The sequence below is a fragment of the Lepidochelys kempii genome, chromosome 10, assembly GCF_965140285.1.
Source record: "Lepidochelys kempii isolate rLepKem1 chromosome 10, rLepKem1.hap1, whole genome shotgun sequence".
Classification (NCBI taxonomy): domain Eukaryota; kingdom Metazoa; phylum Chordata; order Testudines; family Cheloniidae; genus Lepidochelys; species Lepidochelys kempii.
In genome coordinates this window covers 16,819,920-16,836,157 of record NC_136389.1, presented here as the reverse complement: position 1 = coordinate 16,836,157, position 16,238 = coordinate 16,819,920, and the positions used below count along the sequence as shown (strand labels likewise).

The window sequence follows — 16,238 nt, the reverse complement described above, 5'->3', positions numbered from 1 at the left end:
TAAACTGTTCCACCTTCAGAGAACCAAACACAAAGGCTGGCTTATTTCACATGTGGAAATGAACCATTTGGGGTTCTCATTTCAGTCCCCATTAGTTCCCCATCTCAAAACATTACTCAGTCTGGCCAGAACTGTAATCCTTGTTCAAGAGAGGCATAGCACTGGGATAGCAGTGTTGCTAGATGATATTACTGTTTTGCCAGAGTTATGTGTGGAAACTCACTCTGGTAGCCCATGTTACACTTGGATCATCCCAGTGTTGTTAGTCCACCACTGCTAAATGAATGCACAGATTTCAAAATATTCAGTACATTAAATGTTAATTTTTTCATAACAGAATTTTTAAGGTCACATAATTACAATTTAAAAATGCAAAGGTTAAGAGGACAAATTCTGCATTCACTTATGCCAGTAAAAAGTCAGTGGAATTACTCTGGATTTTGCACCCCTGTAAAAGAGAGCATCATTTGACCCAAAAGATTTATGGGTTTGTTACCCCCTCAATGCTAAATATGCAATTTACTCCGATTTTCTGACGAGTTTACAAAAGGCTTGGTAACTTGCACACAAATTATGTCACCTGTGACTTTTGCCCATAATTCTCTTTATAAATTTACTCATGCACCACCCAGAGATTTAACAATACATTCTACTGTACCTCCTGTCTATTGCTTCTCTATACTGTACTAGCAACATTACAAATGACTGTGCTATATACATCCCCATGGAATGAAGAAATATTTAATGACCTGCATGGTATAAAACGTAGATACAAACAATTTTATATGGCACAAATACAGCCCAAGCTCAGAACTCTTTCCCAAGGCAAGAGACATCTATTAACAGATGTGCAGTCTATGCAAAACAGTTAGGTTGTTTGCATAGAACAGGAACTTTTCTTTACCTAGCATGTCACCCTTGGTTCCCCTGTCAAGAAAGGATCACAGTGGCTCCTTTAAAGCAATGCTCAGATGGCTAAAAGCATGATTACCAGTCCACTCATCTACTCAAGACACAAACAAACCTCAGCACTGAAAAGGTTTGTCTTCACACTGGAAAGAAGTTTATCCCACTGAAATAAGTCAGCATGACTCTAACCTAAGAGAGCCTTAGTAGAGAATTTATGAACATATTAAATCAGGAAATCTCCCAAAAGAATATGTGAAATATTATTTATTTATTTTTAAAGAAAAAACTGTTTAACGCTTAAGTTTTGGGTGAATCTCATGACCATCATAAACTGATAATACTAAGTCCCAGCATAGAAAGGCACTGAACTATTTAGTCTTTTTGATTAACACACTCTAACTGTAACCTACAGCATTTCAGATTCAGGCCTTTCCAGAGACCGGATGGATAGATGTCTGAATGATGGTGGTTTCATCATGCTGAGAACTGTCCCACTGGGATTTAAAGTGAGACAGCTATCACTAGTGACATGATACCAGATTTAAACTACAGTTCCACACTAGTGCATTTTACCACAGCACCAATTAGCACTCCACAGACATGAAATCTGCACACAGTTTTTCTGCTAGCTATTGTACATTAGGAAGCAAAAGTGGTTTATTCCAAAGGATATCAAAATGCACAGAAATACATTTGTTAGTAACTTCACAAACATTAGATATTTGATATTAAAGAATAAAAGCAAATGCTATATATGTTGTAATTTTAATATTGACTATTGAAAGTTATAAAGTATTATATTCCCTATGGAATTATTTCCTTTTCTTATAAAGAAATGGTACAAGAAAACTAGGTATGAACCATTTTCTTTATATTATTTTGTCCTTCTTAGTATTGCAGGCTCTTCGTTTTAGTTACCAGCTGACCAGGAATCATAAACTAATTTTGCTGCCACAGTGTCTTCAATTGCGATCCCTGAAATATATAACAAAATTAAAATCACCTACAACCAATACTTTGGTTGAATTAAATAATTTAACTTCACAGGGAAGCAGAATGACTAGACAATGGACTAGAGAATCTTTCACACTGCAATCTAGGACACCAGACTGATAATGACAAGAAGTTATCACCATCAGATAGCTGCTAGGTGCCTTGTGTGAAAGAAGTTTATTAGTTTCAATCCAATTCCCATTGGACATGTATCCATGCTGTAAAAGCTACCACAACTGGAACCAATGGATCCTTGCTATTAGGTCATTCTACTTTGACCATGGTAATCCAGTGTTCTGATCGCTTTCAATAATGCACTTCTTTGTCACATCACCTTCACATCAAACAGACTTCAGCGGCATCAGGGTAGGACGTTCTGGTTGAAGTTATGTTAGTAAACAATGTAGTCATGAGTTGAGTAAATGGAACTTAAACAAAATGGACAATGTAATTTTCTGTCATGTTTGCTTTCCTTTCAATTTTGATTTTATCAGCCTTGTTACATTGAGAAAGGAGGGAAAATACTCATCTTATACTGTAGCTACTGTCCTCTGTAGTGTGTGGTGGGACAGCAGCTTTGAAGATCATCAACTTTCCCATGCAAGAGGGAGCTGTAGCTCACGAAAGCTTATGCTCTAATAAATTTGTTAGTCTAAGGTGCCACAAGTACTCCTTTTCTTTTTACGGATACAGACTAACACGGCTGCTAGTCTGAAACCAATAAATAAAAAGGCATTTTTCCTCATCAGATTTACACATAGGAGGGGCTTGTTCTTACCCAGAGATTTGAACACTGTTGTTTTCTCAGGCAAGGCTGGTTTTGTCCCCTTCACTACCTCTCCCAGCTCGGCAAAAATCTCTGCCTGTGAAACAAATGCACGTTTAGGCTTGATATGGCCATCAAGAGAAATAAACTTGGTTTTGAGTGATTTTAAAAGAAAGAGAAGACAAAAAATTTGAAAGGTTCTGTAACTAGTAAAACAGATCATTGTTAGGTCAAGTAATGTAGAAACTGGACAGAAATTCCAGAAGAATAACATGGCTTTCAGAGAAAAATATCTGCCTGAATTTTATTACCCAAAATGATTGACCTGTTACCTTGCTGACAAAGATAAATTGACTTCTATGTAGTTTACAGTGTGCTGGTTTTGCAGATGAAATCTTAAAAATGAAAGCCCTGTCTGCTATGTGTGGACATTAAAAAAAATCCAATGGCACTTTGTGTAAGGGCATGACAAAAGGTCCCCTCTCCTCAATTTTGTGCAGTGTGACAGACATCTGTTTGACTGCTGGCCTCCACACATTAGAGACAGTTCCAATTTAATTATGCTGAAACATATATCATGGGGATACATAGGTGCAACAGAGCAGAATTTGTCCCATCATATATAAATTGCTTTGGGATCTTCTGGGATGAAAGTGAAAGATTTAGAATCATTTTTTAAACATTAAACATTTTTAAGTGTAGATCTAATACAGGACGGATCTGAAAGCAATGAGAAATGGCACAGTGCAAAAGTAGCACTCGAGGGGAGAAGCTCTAGCATTTAAGAAAGACTTACCCTTGATAATATAACATCTCCTGATTCATTCAGAGCAGCCTCTCGAGAATCCACATATAGGACAGAATTCTTCATCACTTCATCATTCAGCTCTCTCCAGTCTGGTCTGCTTGCCCCAACAGCTAAAAGATAAAAGTGATTAACTTCAGAGAGAAATATTTAAAATGGATTCAACAGAACACATTTCTTGTTCAACAGAGGTGAATAATGCCTTTCCACAGCAGTGTTGTCACTTACGCAGAAGCAGCCTGAAATTAACCGAGGACAAGTTCACTGATACAGAACAAGAACAGCCTGATTGACTAGGGAAAGTCCTGGGCTTCTCTCCATTCATCATGCATCTAGGGCTTGATCCTGCTTAGCACCTTCTACTCCCATTGATGTCAAAGCCCTTAGGGTCCAATCCTCCAAAGTGCTGAGTTCCTGTTATGTCTGCTGAGCACCCTCAGCCCTCATTGGGTCTAATCCTACTCACACTGAAATCCTTGTATTCCGTGAAAACACGACCAGGACCACTGAAATCAATGAGTCCCCTTGTAGCAGGGGCGGCTAACCTGTGGCTCCGAAGCTGCATGCGGCTCTCCAGAAGTTAATATGCAGCTCCTTGCATAGGTGCTGACTCCGGGGCTGGAGCTACAGGTGCCAACTTTCCCCTGCCCTTTCCTGCCCCCTCCTCTGAGCCTGCTGCAACCTTGCTCCTCCCCACTCCATCCCAGAGCCTCCTGTACATTGCAAAACAGCTGATCACGGCGGGCAGGAGAGAGGGGGAGGTGCTGATCGGCAGGGCTGTACATTGGCAAATTCTGGATCCTTCTCAGGCTCAGACTGGCCACCCCTGCCTTGTAGGATCAGGCTGCTAACAGAAAAATAAAACTCATGTGGGAGCAAATCCACAATGGCAGGGTGAACTCACAAGGGGGAGCAGAATTCTTTGTTTGCATTTGTCGTTAGACAGCCTTTTCCTCTTATGCTTGGCCCTCCTGCTTACATCTCTACTCCTCTGGAAGGCTTAGCCAAAGAGGAGAGGTCATAGTGGAGGCAGAGAAAGGGAGGTAGAGCTCTGCATAGCATTTACAAAGTAATCACAGTGAAATATCTGCCAATAAACCTGCAACTCCTTGAGCAAAATATGTTATTTGTTACACAGGTGCATTCCCCAGTTTGGCCTAAGAGCTTTATCCGTGTCCAGCTTGTTCCCATTCTCACAGTGTCCGCCCGCCCATCTCACACCAGGCAAAGACATTAACAAACTAATACAAAACCAGATAAGCCAAGTGCTTGGTTAGCACCAAGGACAGATGTACAACAGTGACTCAGCTACCCTTTCGCCCTTTAGGGCGAGTCTGACAAGGCGCGGCGACATAGGGAAGCTCACCCTGTCACTGCCTACACTGTATCTCTGCTACAGATAATAAAAGTACTTAGTGCTCATATAGTGCTTTTCATCATAAATCATAGATCTTCAGTCTCTAAGGCTGCCAAGCCCAACCCTTTCTCGAATAACACGCGTATTTATAAAGTTGTTTAACTAACAAACAACCACACTGTACTATAGTTTGGTAGCTGTCCAAGAACAGGCTTGGCTGGTGCTATGCTGCTGTATCATATCCTCTCTTATCCTATCAGCCCTTCTTCTGTTCTTCACCCTCTTCCTGCTGCTCCTGACAAAGCCCTGCTGGATGTTGTGATTGTAACATCCTCCTCAGCAGGATGTGGATATCTAAGGTAAATGACACAATTCCTCCCTCCCCCCCTTTCCTATTATCTCTTGCCCCTCTCCACTTCCCTCTCCTCAATTCATTTGCAAAAGCCTTGGATTTCATAATTCTTTTTTATTAAGTGTTTTTGATCCAGACTGTCTTGATGTTACGTGCCTGTAGAGAGAAATGCAATTAAAAGATCCCTCACTTATCCTTATTATATCAGAACCAAAGAAGCACTTTGCTGCAGAGAATTGTGCGTGCAGACCGACGACTGAACATTATCATCTGCGATTTCTAAATCGGCAGTTTCCATTCTTTTCTTGTGACTTTGGAAGCAGTACAATTGGAGCCCATTTACAGATCTTTACTTACCGAAACAGTTTTGCGAACAAAGGCTTATCATTAAAAAAAAAAAAAGTAAAACTCCTAGCAACTTCTTTTGTACAGATAAACACAAATAATAATAGTATGAAGGGTAAAACAATTCTCCTATACAACTTTACAGACAGTAGGGATGTGAGAACTCCAGTGTTGTCTCAATGCCTCATGCAGTAGGAATGCCTCTGGGAACAAACAAGGAGAGGTGGTCTTTGTGTATGCCTTGCCTCAGCTGTGAGACAGCATAGATAACAACATCACTGACAAAGAATTAAACTAAGTTTGAAAAACTGGTGGGGTGCTTTTCAAATGTGGGAACTTCCTTTATATTGTCCTCTCTTACAAGTTGCCTTTGTCTCATTACCAGACCACTTGGAAAGTGCACAAGGTCATCTGAACCAGGTCCAAATTAATTAATGTAAATAAATGCCAAGGAGCCCAGGGGCTCTGTATGCTAGGGCAGCAACATCATCACCAGAAAACACAATTAAAAAAAAGAACACAGCGAAGGGACCAAATCCTGGGGTTCTCTCAGTTTTTACACAGTTCTTAACTCAGGCAAAACTCTCACTGAGATCAAAGGGATTCAGCCCCAAAAAAGAAATTAAGGAGTTTGTAAAACAGGGCAATAGAAAGGTTGATAAATACCAGGGAAAAAGTAGTGCTACTAAAAAATCACTTTGGGAACATGTTTCTAAGGTGTTGTTTAAATCTAAGATTAAAAGGATATCAAGGCCACACCTTGGTGGCCACAAAAGCAAAGATGAGATTACCTGCTGCTCAAACATACAATAGCAGAGTCCCTATATAGAACTGAATCCAGACACCCAGCAGGACCGTGCTCAAAGAGGAGAAGTGATTATTCTGAGAAATCTAGACCAGTCTGGGCACAGACCATCTTTGTGAGTATTATACAGCACCACACTGAGCACATCAGAGCTAAATAAAATAATAATGATAAATAATAGCAGAGAAACCCCACAATCAATGAGAGTCTGGCATACCGTTGATATGGGCACCTGGTTTTATCCACTCTCCAAATAAAATTGGCATTGTTGCCATGGTGACTGTTATAATCACATCAGCTCCGGTGACAGCCTCCTGAGCAGAGGAGCAAACCTGCACTGGACCCCTAACTGAGCGAGCAAACTTCACAGCATTCTCCTTAGTGCGATTCCATATCCTGACCTGCAAAGCAACATGGAAAGCATGTAGAGATTATATAATATGAGTAACCCATCCTTGCAAAATTCCCAAACAAGCACTTATTTTAAAATGCTCAATGAGTTTTCTTCATTATCATTACTCATCCTGGCAAAGAACAGGAGAGTAGATTTTGTGTCTGGGCTCGTACACCTTCATGATTATCTTGCAATGCTAGTATAACAGTTCATGGCATCTTTATATTTATAAAATACACTTTAAATAGAAAATCTGAACTGATCAAGGCTGCAGGAAGCTTGTCCAAGAAATTTATATATGGTAGGATTGTCTCAATTAGAGAAGAGTAAGTCTGAAACTTGACTTTGTTTCAAGCATGTGTTATTAAAATGCTTTGAGATGGGAGGAGGAAAGGCTATAGAAGTGTTATGTTCTCTAGAGACATTTTATTGAAATATGCTCAAGCCATTAGATACAACTTTATTGGTTATTATATACATTATTTGTTATTGGTGTTACTGAAAAATAATTGAGAAAAATAAATCTTCTCCTTTGAGATGCATTCCTTGGCTTACCTCTTTAAATGAGAACTGCTCCGTGAAGATCTCATAATGGCTATAGGCTTGAACACCAGCTCCTAGAATGCACAGCACTTCTGCATCAGCTGGCATTAAGAACTAAAATATATCAAGTCAGAAAAGAAATCAATGACAGTAGTCATGGAAGAAACACAGTTGTGATGGTGATCCGCTTTTTAAATTAAAACACCTCAATCTTAGGCATATTTACACTGGAGAGACACATTTACACTGGAGAGTTTATTTTTAAACTTTTTACAGGGGGGTCATTGATCCCTAAAAGAAACTTTTGTGGGCTTGATTCAATTTGCACTTTTGCATTTGTACTGATGTAGCTACATCTATCTATTTACTGTTTGGCATCCCTGATTTAGAGCACTTCAGATAGATGAACTTCCCTAAGAACAGGGTATGTGTTCACCAGTCAATATTTACGAACAAGGGTGGCTTGAGGCTCAAGACTTAAAATTCACTCCTCTGGTAGCTCTGAATTTCCCTGTTTAATCATCTTCTGTGGTTCACCAGGAACTGGGGAGGGAATAAAAGGGATGTTTGAATCTAGCCCCAGCCACCTGCATTTATTGTTTGTGCATTTGTTATAGCCACTTGTGTATTCGGAGCCTTTGAACTATATGTGCTTTCAATGCCTGTTGAACTGACTGCTGCAAAGAAATAAAAAATTCTCATCCAGCAGATTTTTCAAAGCTAAGAGCCCACTTCGATGTTTATTACACCGACTCTGTAGCACTGATTTCAAAAGTTCCCTACATAAAAGCATTGTCTTATTGAAGAGGAACTGCCATAAAGAGGACAAGATGACAACTGAAAGCTGGGCTCAAACAGTCCTGAAAATCTCACAGAGCAGCAGATGACACATAAGGGTCTGATCTGGAAGTTCTAATACAGGCAGAGCACCTTTGAAGTCACTGGAGCTTTGCCTGTATAAAATCTTCAGGATCTGGTTATAAGCGGGGAAGGTCGGAGCTGAGAGTAGCCCTACAGTCCAACATCTCAGGAATTCATTGTTCGCTTCTTCTCCCTTCCAAATAGAGTGGCTCTTGGGGATAGATACTCACTTCTGTGTTGGCTGTAACTCCACTGATTTGGGCTGAATTACATCAGTATAAAACTGATGTACTTGAGAATAGAATCTAGTCTTCAGTCTAAAGCAGGAGAGTTAGTGGGCCAGGAAATTTAGCACTTATCAAATCTGCCATCTTCTTCATTCTAGGGCTTGGAAGACTAAATCTTTCCTTCAAACTGATGGCCTCAGAAGGGTCATCTACTTTATTCCCAGCATTAACAGACCACACAAACATTTTTAAATTAGTATTTAAAGATTTATTTGAATTAATATTCCTACTTTGAATTTGAAGTTATGTGGAGTGGCATAGTGGCCAGACTGGGGAAGAGGCTGTGTAGTCTAATCAGTTTTAATTTATCATTGCACTTACCCAAAGCCCTATAGGTGCATACATAAGGCAACAAAAAAATCGCTAAGCAAAAACACTCCAATATATTCTCAGAACAATGCACAGAATGAATCGCTCCCATATCACATACAATACAAGCATAAATACCTTTCTTTGATAAAATAACTGATTTTTTAAATAAGAAAATGAAGTAGATCTAATCTGGCCTTCAGTAAGGCATTTCATACACACTGAAAATTAGTAATTTAGCTGAAGAAGATGGGGATTAGGGTAACTTTAAGGAGGTTAAGAAACTGGCAAAAGGGGAGAAGACAAATGGTTGTGTTGAAAGAACAATTGGGCTGAAGGGAGGTTCCTAGCAGAGTTCCTAAAGGATCAGACTTGGGACTTATGACTTTGACACAAAAAGTAGGAAGGTGCTAGTAAAATTTACTGAAAACACGAAGTTAGGAGGCATTGTCAATACACAGGAGGACTGGAATTTTATACAGGAAGAATTGGATGACACTGATGACCTGGAGTAATAGAAATGAGATGAAATTTAAAAGTGCAAGGTCATGAACATAAGAACCAATAATAAGAATTTCTGCTATAAGCTGAAAGAAAAGGAGGACTTGTGGCACCTTAGAGACTAACCAATTTATTTGAGCATAAGCTTTCATGAGCTACAGCTCACTTCATCGGATGCATCCGATGAAGTGAGCTGTAGCTCACGAAAGCTTATGCTCAAATAAATTGGTTAGTCTCTAAGGTGCCACAAGTCCTCCTTTTCTTTTTGCAAATACAGACTAACACGGCTGTTACTCTGAAATCTGTGATACTGTGGATATCATTTGGGGCATTGCGTTATGATGTGTTCATTGGTTTGGATGTTCTCACTGTAGTCACGTGAAACATCGTCTTTGATTTTCCACTTGTGCATCAAGTAACTACATCTTCCTCTGTTTGTTTGGATGTGGGTCAATGAGGTCCCAAATCTGTCTGGCAGGTCGAAACCGGGGAGGCAGTTTGTTGGGTCAGTAATAATGTGCTTGTTTGGAACAGCAGATGAGGTCCAGACACTTTGCCATTCCCTAGCCAAATCTAGAGACTAGAAGTGGTCAAGTGTGGTCCATAGTAACTTTCACAATTTCAGGCATGATGGGGTTATGTAATCCATAACCTGCCAGATGGGAGGTTCCGCATAGTCTTTGGCACATTTAAATTCTTGTGCTGTGGCTACATCTCAATGGACAGCTGGAGGTTCGATGTTTGTTAACACAGAAAGCCACAGTAGAGGTGTTGATTTTAAAGTTTCCATGATGATTCGCATGGTCTGATTCAGCTGCCTCTCCACAAGCTGGGTATGGCAGCTTCTTGTTGACACCAGGACACAATACTCTGCAACTGAGTACACAAGGGCCAAGGCCAATGTTCCTAGAACCAGGGCAGTTGATCCCCAGTGTGTTCCCACTAACTTTTAAATAATATTTACATGAGTTTTCACTTTCGAGGCTACTTTCTTGAGGTGGTCATGAAAGGTCAGTGTGCAGTCAAAAATGCCACCAAAATATGTTGGCATTGGGTCATAATGCACAGTTTCACCATGAAACTTGACAGTTAAGAGTGTTTTGTGCAATTCTATTGTCAAAGTGGAAAGTAGAGACTACCAATTTGCTTGGATTTGGTCTCAGCTGCCACTTTTGAAAGTATTTCTCCATCCGCTTAAGGTCAGATCTAAGGGTCACTTCAAGTTTTTTAAAGCTATGGGCCTAAGTGGCGAGTGCCAAACCATCAGCGTACGCAAATTTCTGCACATATCATTCATGTATACACTGAAGAGTATTTCCAGTAAAGATAGGGAAGTATTAATGTAATAGTACAAGGCATTAGTAAGACCTAATTTGGAATACTGTGTACAAATCTGTTTACTCATGTTCAAGAAAGATGACCATAAACTGGAACAGGTGCAGAGAAGAGCTACTACGTGATCAGGGGAATGGAGGACGTATCTTATGAGAGGACACTGGAAGAGCTTGGCTTGTTTAGTCTGGCAAAATGAAGGATGAGAGAGGATAGGATTACTCTCTATGAAGACATCGGAAGATAAACAACAGGTAGGGAGAAGAGCTATTTAGGTTAAAGGAAAATGTTGGCACAAGAAGAAATGGGTACAAACTGGTCATGACTAAATTTAGGATGGAAGTTAGAAGAAAGTTTGTAATCTTCTGAAGAATGAGGTTTTGAAACAGCCTCCCAATAGAAGTTGTTTTGGTAAACAACCTAATTAGTCTGAAAATAGAGCTTAAAAATTTTTGAGTGGGACTATATGATGGCATTGCGTGCAGTGATGGGGGTTGGGCTCGATGGCAAAGGGGGTCCCTTCCAGTCCTATGTTCCTAAATCTCATGATGCAGGGCTTCAGTTGGTCACCTGTAGGGGTTAGGAAGGATTTTTTCCCTGTTGTATTCTGCGGGGTGGTTCTCCTTCCTTTAAAGCATTGGAGATGGCACAGCTGGCATCACCAGACAGGGTGGGACAGAAAAATTCTCCCTCAGATGCTTGGCTGGTGGGTCTTGCTCACATTTTCACGGTCATACCAATTGCCATTTTAGGTTGGAAAGGAATTTTCCCCAGGTCATATTGGCAGGGACCTTGGTGGTTATTTGCTTTCCTCTGCGACATGTGACTTACTAGGATCATCTCGGATAGCTCACCTAATCAATTCCCTGCTATTGCAGAGGGCTAGGTCATTGGTTCACATTGGTCCCTCCTATTTGCTGTCTATGGTACACAATAGTTTAGTCTAATTCAGGTTATTGGGCTCAATACTGGGTTAACTGGGTGGAGCTAGTGGCCTGTGATGTGCAAGAGGTCTGACTAGATGATCTGGTGGTCCCTTCTGGCCTTAAACTATTTGACTCTACACAACTCCCTCCAAATTAAAACAGGAACAACCAAGTTTTAGGCTTTTCTTTGAGGATTGAACATTGTCATAAATCTAGTACTGACCTATGATTAAAGAGAACAGTCATGGATTGAAAGGCTCTTATATCGCATTTGCATCTGACCTCTAAGCTATTTTATATGACACCATGTCACAGGACAACTGGCCCAGCTCTCCTGTTCCAGTCCAGGTGTGCCCTAGTTTGGTGTAATGAGGAGGGCGAGACTGCTCCTGGGAGTTATGAGAGACAGCCCAAAGGCAAGAGAGAGTCCAGAGGCTGAGGGCAGAGCTGGGCTGCCCCTGAAGGAAGGAGCTGTGAGTTCCGTGTTGAGCAGTGAGCCAGATGAGGCCAGTGAAAGTGAAAGGCAGTTGAGGAATCGCATACAAGTTTCCCCAGGCCAGAGAGCCATGGATAGAGAGGGCTGAAGGCTGAGAGTGGCAGAAGGAGACACCTGCTGGCTGAAAGACCAGAGAGGGCTAAAGGCTGGCGGAGGATGTAGGGGTGAGCTTGCTGATGTCTCCAGGTGAGAGTCAGAGCCAGACCTGAGAATGAAACAGGGCAGAGAAGCAACCCAGGTTGAGGGGCTAGGATGAGGCATGGTGAGAGATGCTGGAGCTGTACCTGAGAGCCTGAGCATAGTGAGAGACATAAGGGCTGCACTTGGTGTGTTCATGAACTGTTGTGACTTGAAAGATTGGCTGAACTGTGGAACAGGGGAATTTGGACTGTGTTGAGGAATTCTGGATTACAGTTTTGGGACTCTTGTAATAAATAAATGCTGGAAAGGGTATTGGTACCTGGAAAGATTGCCTGGAGTTACTGGGGACTCTGGAAGAAAGGGATAACTGTGGCAGGTTCATGGGTCGTGCAGCAGCATGCTGCAGGAGGGCACCCGAGGAAGGATTGCCTCGTCACACACCAATAATCTACTTCAACCCACTTTATAAAAAGAAAAGGAGTACTTGTGGCACCTTAGAGACTAACCAATTTATTTGAGCATGAGCTTTCGTGAGCTACAGCTCACTTCATCGGATGCATACCGTGGAAACTGCAGCAGACTTTATATACACACAGAGAATATGAAACAATACCTCCTCCCACCCCACTGTCCTGCTGGTAATAGCTTATCTAAAGTGATCATCAGGTTGGGCCATTTCCAGCACAAATCCAGGTTTTCTCACCCTCCACCCCCCCACACAAATTCACTCTCCTGCTGGTGATAGCCCATCCAAAGTGAAAACTCTTTACACAGTGTGCATAATAATCAAGTTGGGCCATTTCCTGCACAAATCCAGGTTGAAACCACTTTATAAAGCATCAGACCTACCTTGGTAGCTATTGCGGAAACTGCAGCAGTTCGTTTTGCTGTAATGACACTGCCATCCATGACCTTTTAAAGAAGAAAATCAAATAGACTGAAATGAACACTGAAAACATAATGCCAGCTGCTTTCTCCATGTGTGAATTAGTGCTTCACTATCATGTGAAGGGACAAGGAAAACCTGAGAGAAGATGATTATTAATGCAACACTTGCAAATATATTCTGTGTAAAATTGGCAGATTCTCTTCCCTGCTACACTCCTTTCATGATACTCAGTCAGCACAAAGTGAGTGGAAACTGGCCATCATCCCAGTGGCATCGATCCAACATAACCATTTCTACACTACACTTCCTGGAAATCCCAGTACTGGGGGTGTTTCAGAGCAATGAAGGCATGGCCAGAGCACACTGCACTCTGGCTAGCATTGGGGACTATTGCAAGCATGTATATGAAGCAGGGCACAGGCAGAGAATCATAGAGCCATAATCAAGTGCCCCCCTACCTTGTACTGCACCCAGGGTGAGCACAACGGAGACTCTGGCTCTATATATTCAATTATCATGTGAAACTGGATTCTGGAGTCTCGCTGAGAAACAGACACTTTCACTGTTCTGGCCCTTCTCAAACCATTATCCTCATTTTTAATTAAGAAAGATAATATCCCAAAATTCCGATTACAGCCCCCAATCCCATTCTCACTGAGGCCAACAGTAAAACTTGCATTGCCTTTAACAGTTCAGAATATTTGGCAATTTATTCTTTCCCCCTAAAATATCAACTAAACATGGTGTTGGGGGATTTCTTCAAATAAACAGCTTAACTTCAAATCACCAGTTTCAGAGAGCAAAGAAAGGAGTACAGATTAAAGAGAATGAAACAGACAAGACTGAGGGCCAGATTCTCAGCTGGCACAAATCACCATAACTCCACTGAAGTGAATGGAGTGATGGCGATTTACACCAGCTATGTCATCTAAAATCGAAGTATGATTTTGAGAGACTGTTAACAAAACAGAACGCATCAATGCACACTGAACTTACAGCTTTTAAAGAGCCATTTCTTGGGTCAAAGAGTAATATAGTTGCTTGGTGAGAGGGAACAGAAGAATCCTTTTTGTGTTCATAGAAGGTTACCAGTTTAGTTGTTAGAGCATCGTCCTTTGCACTGTAAGCAGGCATGACCCCTAAAAATCTTTGAAAGAGAAAAAAAATATACATTTAACATCAAATTTTATAATTTGTTAGCTAACTAGCAAGAAGTTAATAAGCAACTGCTTTTGATCTCTAATGTAATAAATAACCCTCTCTATAGCCCTACTTTTTCTTTTCTCCACTTCTAAATTGGGAGACATTTTCTAGGCTATTTAAATGTGTGTTTTCTAAAGAAGGATGCAATCTGCCCCCAATGGGAGTTTTGCCATTGACTTCAATGGGCCAAGATTTCACCCCAGCTTTCTAGTACAGTTTAACTTTAATGGTTTGCTCATTGACTTTCCTCCTAACCAGGCGCTGTTAATGACTATTTACAGCTTTAGTTCAGAACTAACAGGGTGAAATCTTTGCCCTAGTGAAGTCAATGGCAAAACTCCCTTTGACCTCAGAGGAGGCCAGGATTCCACCCACAGTCTTCTCCTTTTCCTACTAATTATTATCCCCCTATTATCCTTGAAACACTAGCAGTCCCGCTTTGTCTCTCTCTGCGCAGAGACATAGCAGTGATTTATCCTGTTACTGCAGAGTGCCGGCCAATGGGCACACCTTATAACAGTCTGGATCTCTGATCTTCAGCATAGATTTTAAAGGCACAAAGCAATTTGGAGCCAGCTCCAGAACTCGTTTGAAGGAAGCATCAGCCAGGGCCCTCCTTACCCATACGCAAACTACGCAGCTGCGTAGGACACCAGAAAATTTGGGACACCAAACTGCCTGGTGCCCAACGCAGCTGCCTGCTGCTCCAGCGCACAGCCCCGCTCCAACAGCCTGGGTCGGGCACTTCAGAGACTGTAGCGGTTTGCACGAGTGCTCACTAATAGACGGGTGTAGGGGACATGACAGGAGAGGGGCGCCTGCCTGGTTACTCTCATTGCAGTATCCCAGCTGCAAATCTCTCTAAGCAAACACAACTGGGGACTCTCACGGCAGGGGCAGTCAAGGAAGCCCTCACCGTGGAGAGGGACTGAGAAAGGGATTTCCCCCCCCCCCTCCCCACGCTGGCTCAGGACGAGAGGGGGGGCCCCCGTGGAGTGCCCGTGATGGGGATCCCTGGAGCGTGCACCCCTACTTACCCGCTGTACTTCTGCACCGCCACGACGGTGCGCATGGGCTGCACGACGCCTCCCTCCGCGCCGCTGGAGAAATTGGCCAGGGCAGCTTCCAGCGAAGGGACCAGGAGGCTGGCGCGCTGCAGGTGCTTCTCCACCACCTCGGAGCCCAGGAAAACCGGCGGCGCGGCGCTCATGGTGACCAGCACACGGGCCGCACGGGCAGCACAGACCCTCGTGCGCCTCCGGCTGCAGCCTCTTGTGCCCGCTTGGCTGTAAGTTTTGTCCGGGACCCACGCTGCCACCCCCCTCGCCAGGCTGCTGCAAATGTGCCGCGTGGGGCTCCACCTAGTGGGTACACGGGACACTCTGGAGTATCCATCCTCGCGTATTGGGGCCGGACGGCGGCATGTGACCCGGCTGCCACGTCCCAATCATTATGGACATGGGACCCTTATCTTGGAAAGGGGGGAATCACCGCCAGGGAATCTCATAGGTACAGGTCACGGGTGTGTGTGTGTGTCATTTTCCCCGTTATTCTAAGGAACAGACTCTTATGGGGAACTCCCCGCATTGTGCGGCTCATTATTATCCCTTACTGTGGGGTGTCTCGCTCACTGCGGAGGGAGGTCACCCGCCACGGGGAGAGGGTAAACCCACGGTGCGTGTGGGCAGGGGGTAACGTAATGCCCCATGGAGGGAGCCTCCGTTGTGGGAACTGTCCCCGCCTGAGCCCAGCCCTGCAACCTGTTTGTTCCACTTGGGTGACACGCCCTGGGCACGGGCAATGCGTTTCCCATAAAGGAGCACATTGTTTCCCACGGGATCACAGTTTTTTGCAACGTCTCTTCACTAATCCCACGCCCTGTGCTGTGGGGTCACTACTCCTACCCCAGCTACTGAGGGATCCTACGGAATCTCCGGGTACGAGCCCAGCTAGGAAAGGGGAGAATCCGGGATTTGTGATGGCTCTCTATTGAACCGCAGGGCATAAGCCCTCGATCCGCCCCC

At 42.9% G+C, this 16,238-nt stretch overlaps 1 protein-coding gene across 1 annotated transcript; it reads right to left on the bottom strand.

The window, feature by feature from the left end:
* Positions 1–303: 303 nt before the first annotated feature.
* Positions 304–15,571, bottom strand: CRYM (crystallin mu). Its single transcript, XM_073362205.2, has 8 exons — positions 15,252–15,571; positions 14,008–14,158; positions 12,972–13,034; positions 7,282–7,383; positions 6,550–6,733; positions 3,465–3,586; positions 2,681–2,765; positions 304–1,884 (listed from the first exon to the last, which is right to left on the bottom strand). Exons 1-8 carry the CDS (start codon positions 15,422–15,424, stop codon positions 1,820–1,822), a joined length of 945 nt encoding a protein of 314 aa, XP_073218306.1. The 5' UTR covers positions 15,425–15,571; the 3' UTR covers positions 304–1,819.
* Positions 15,572–16,238: the final 667 nt, after the last annotated feature.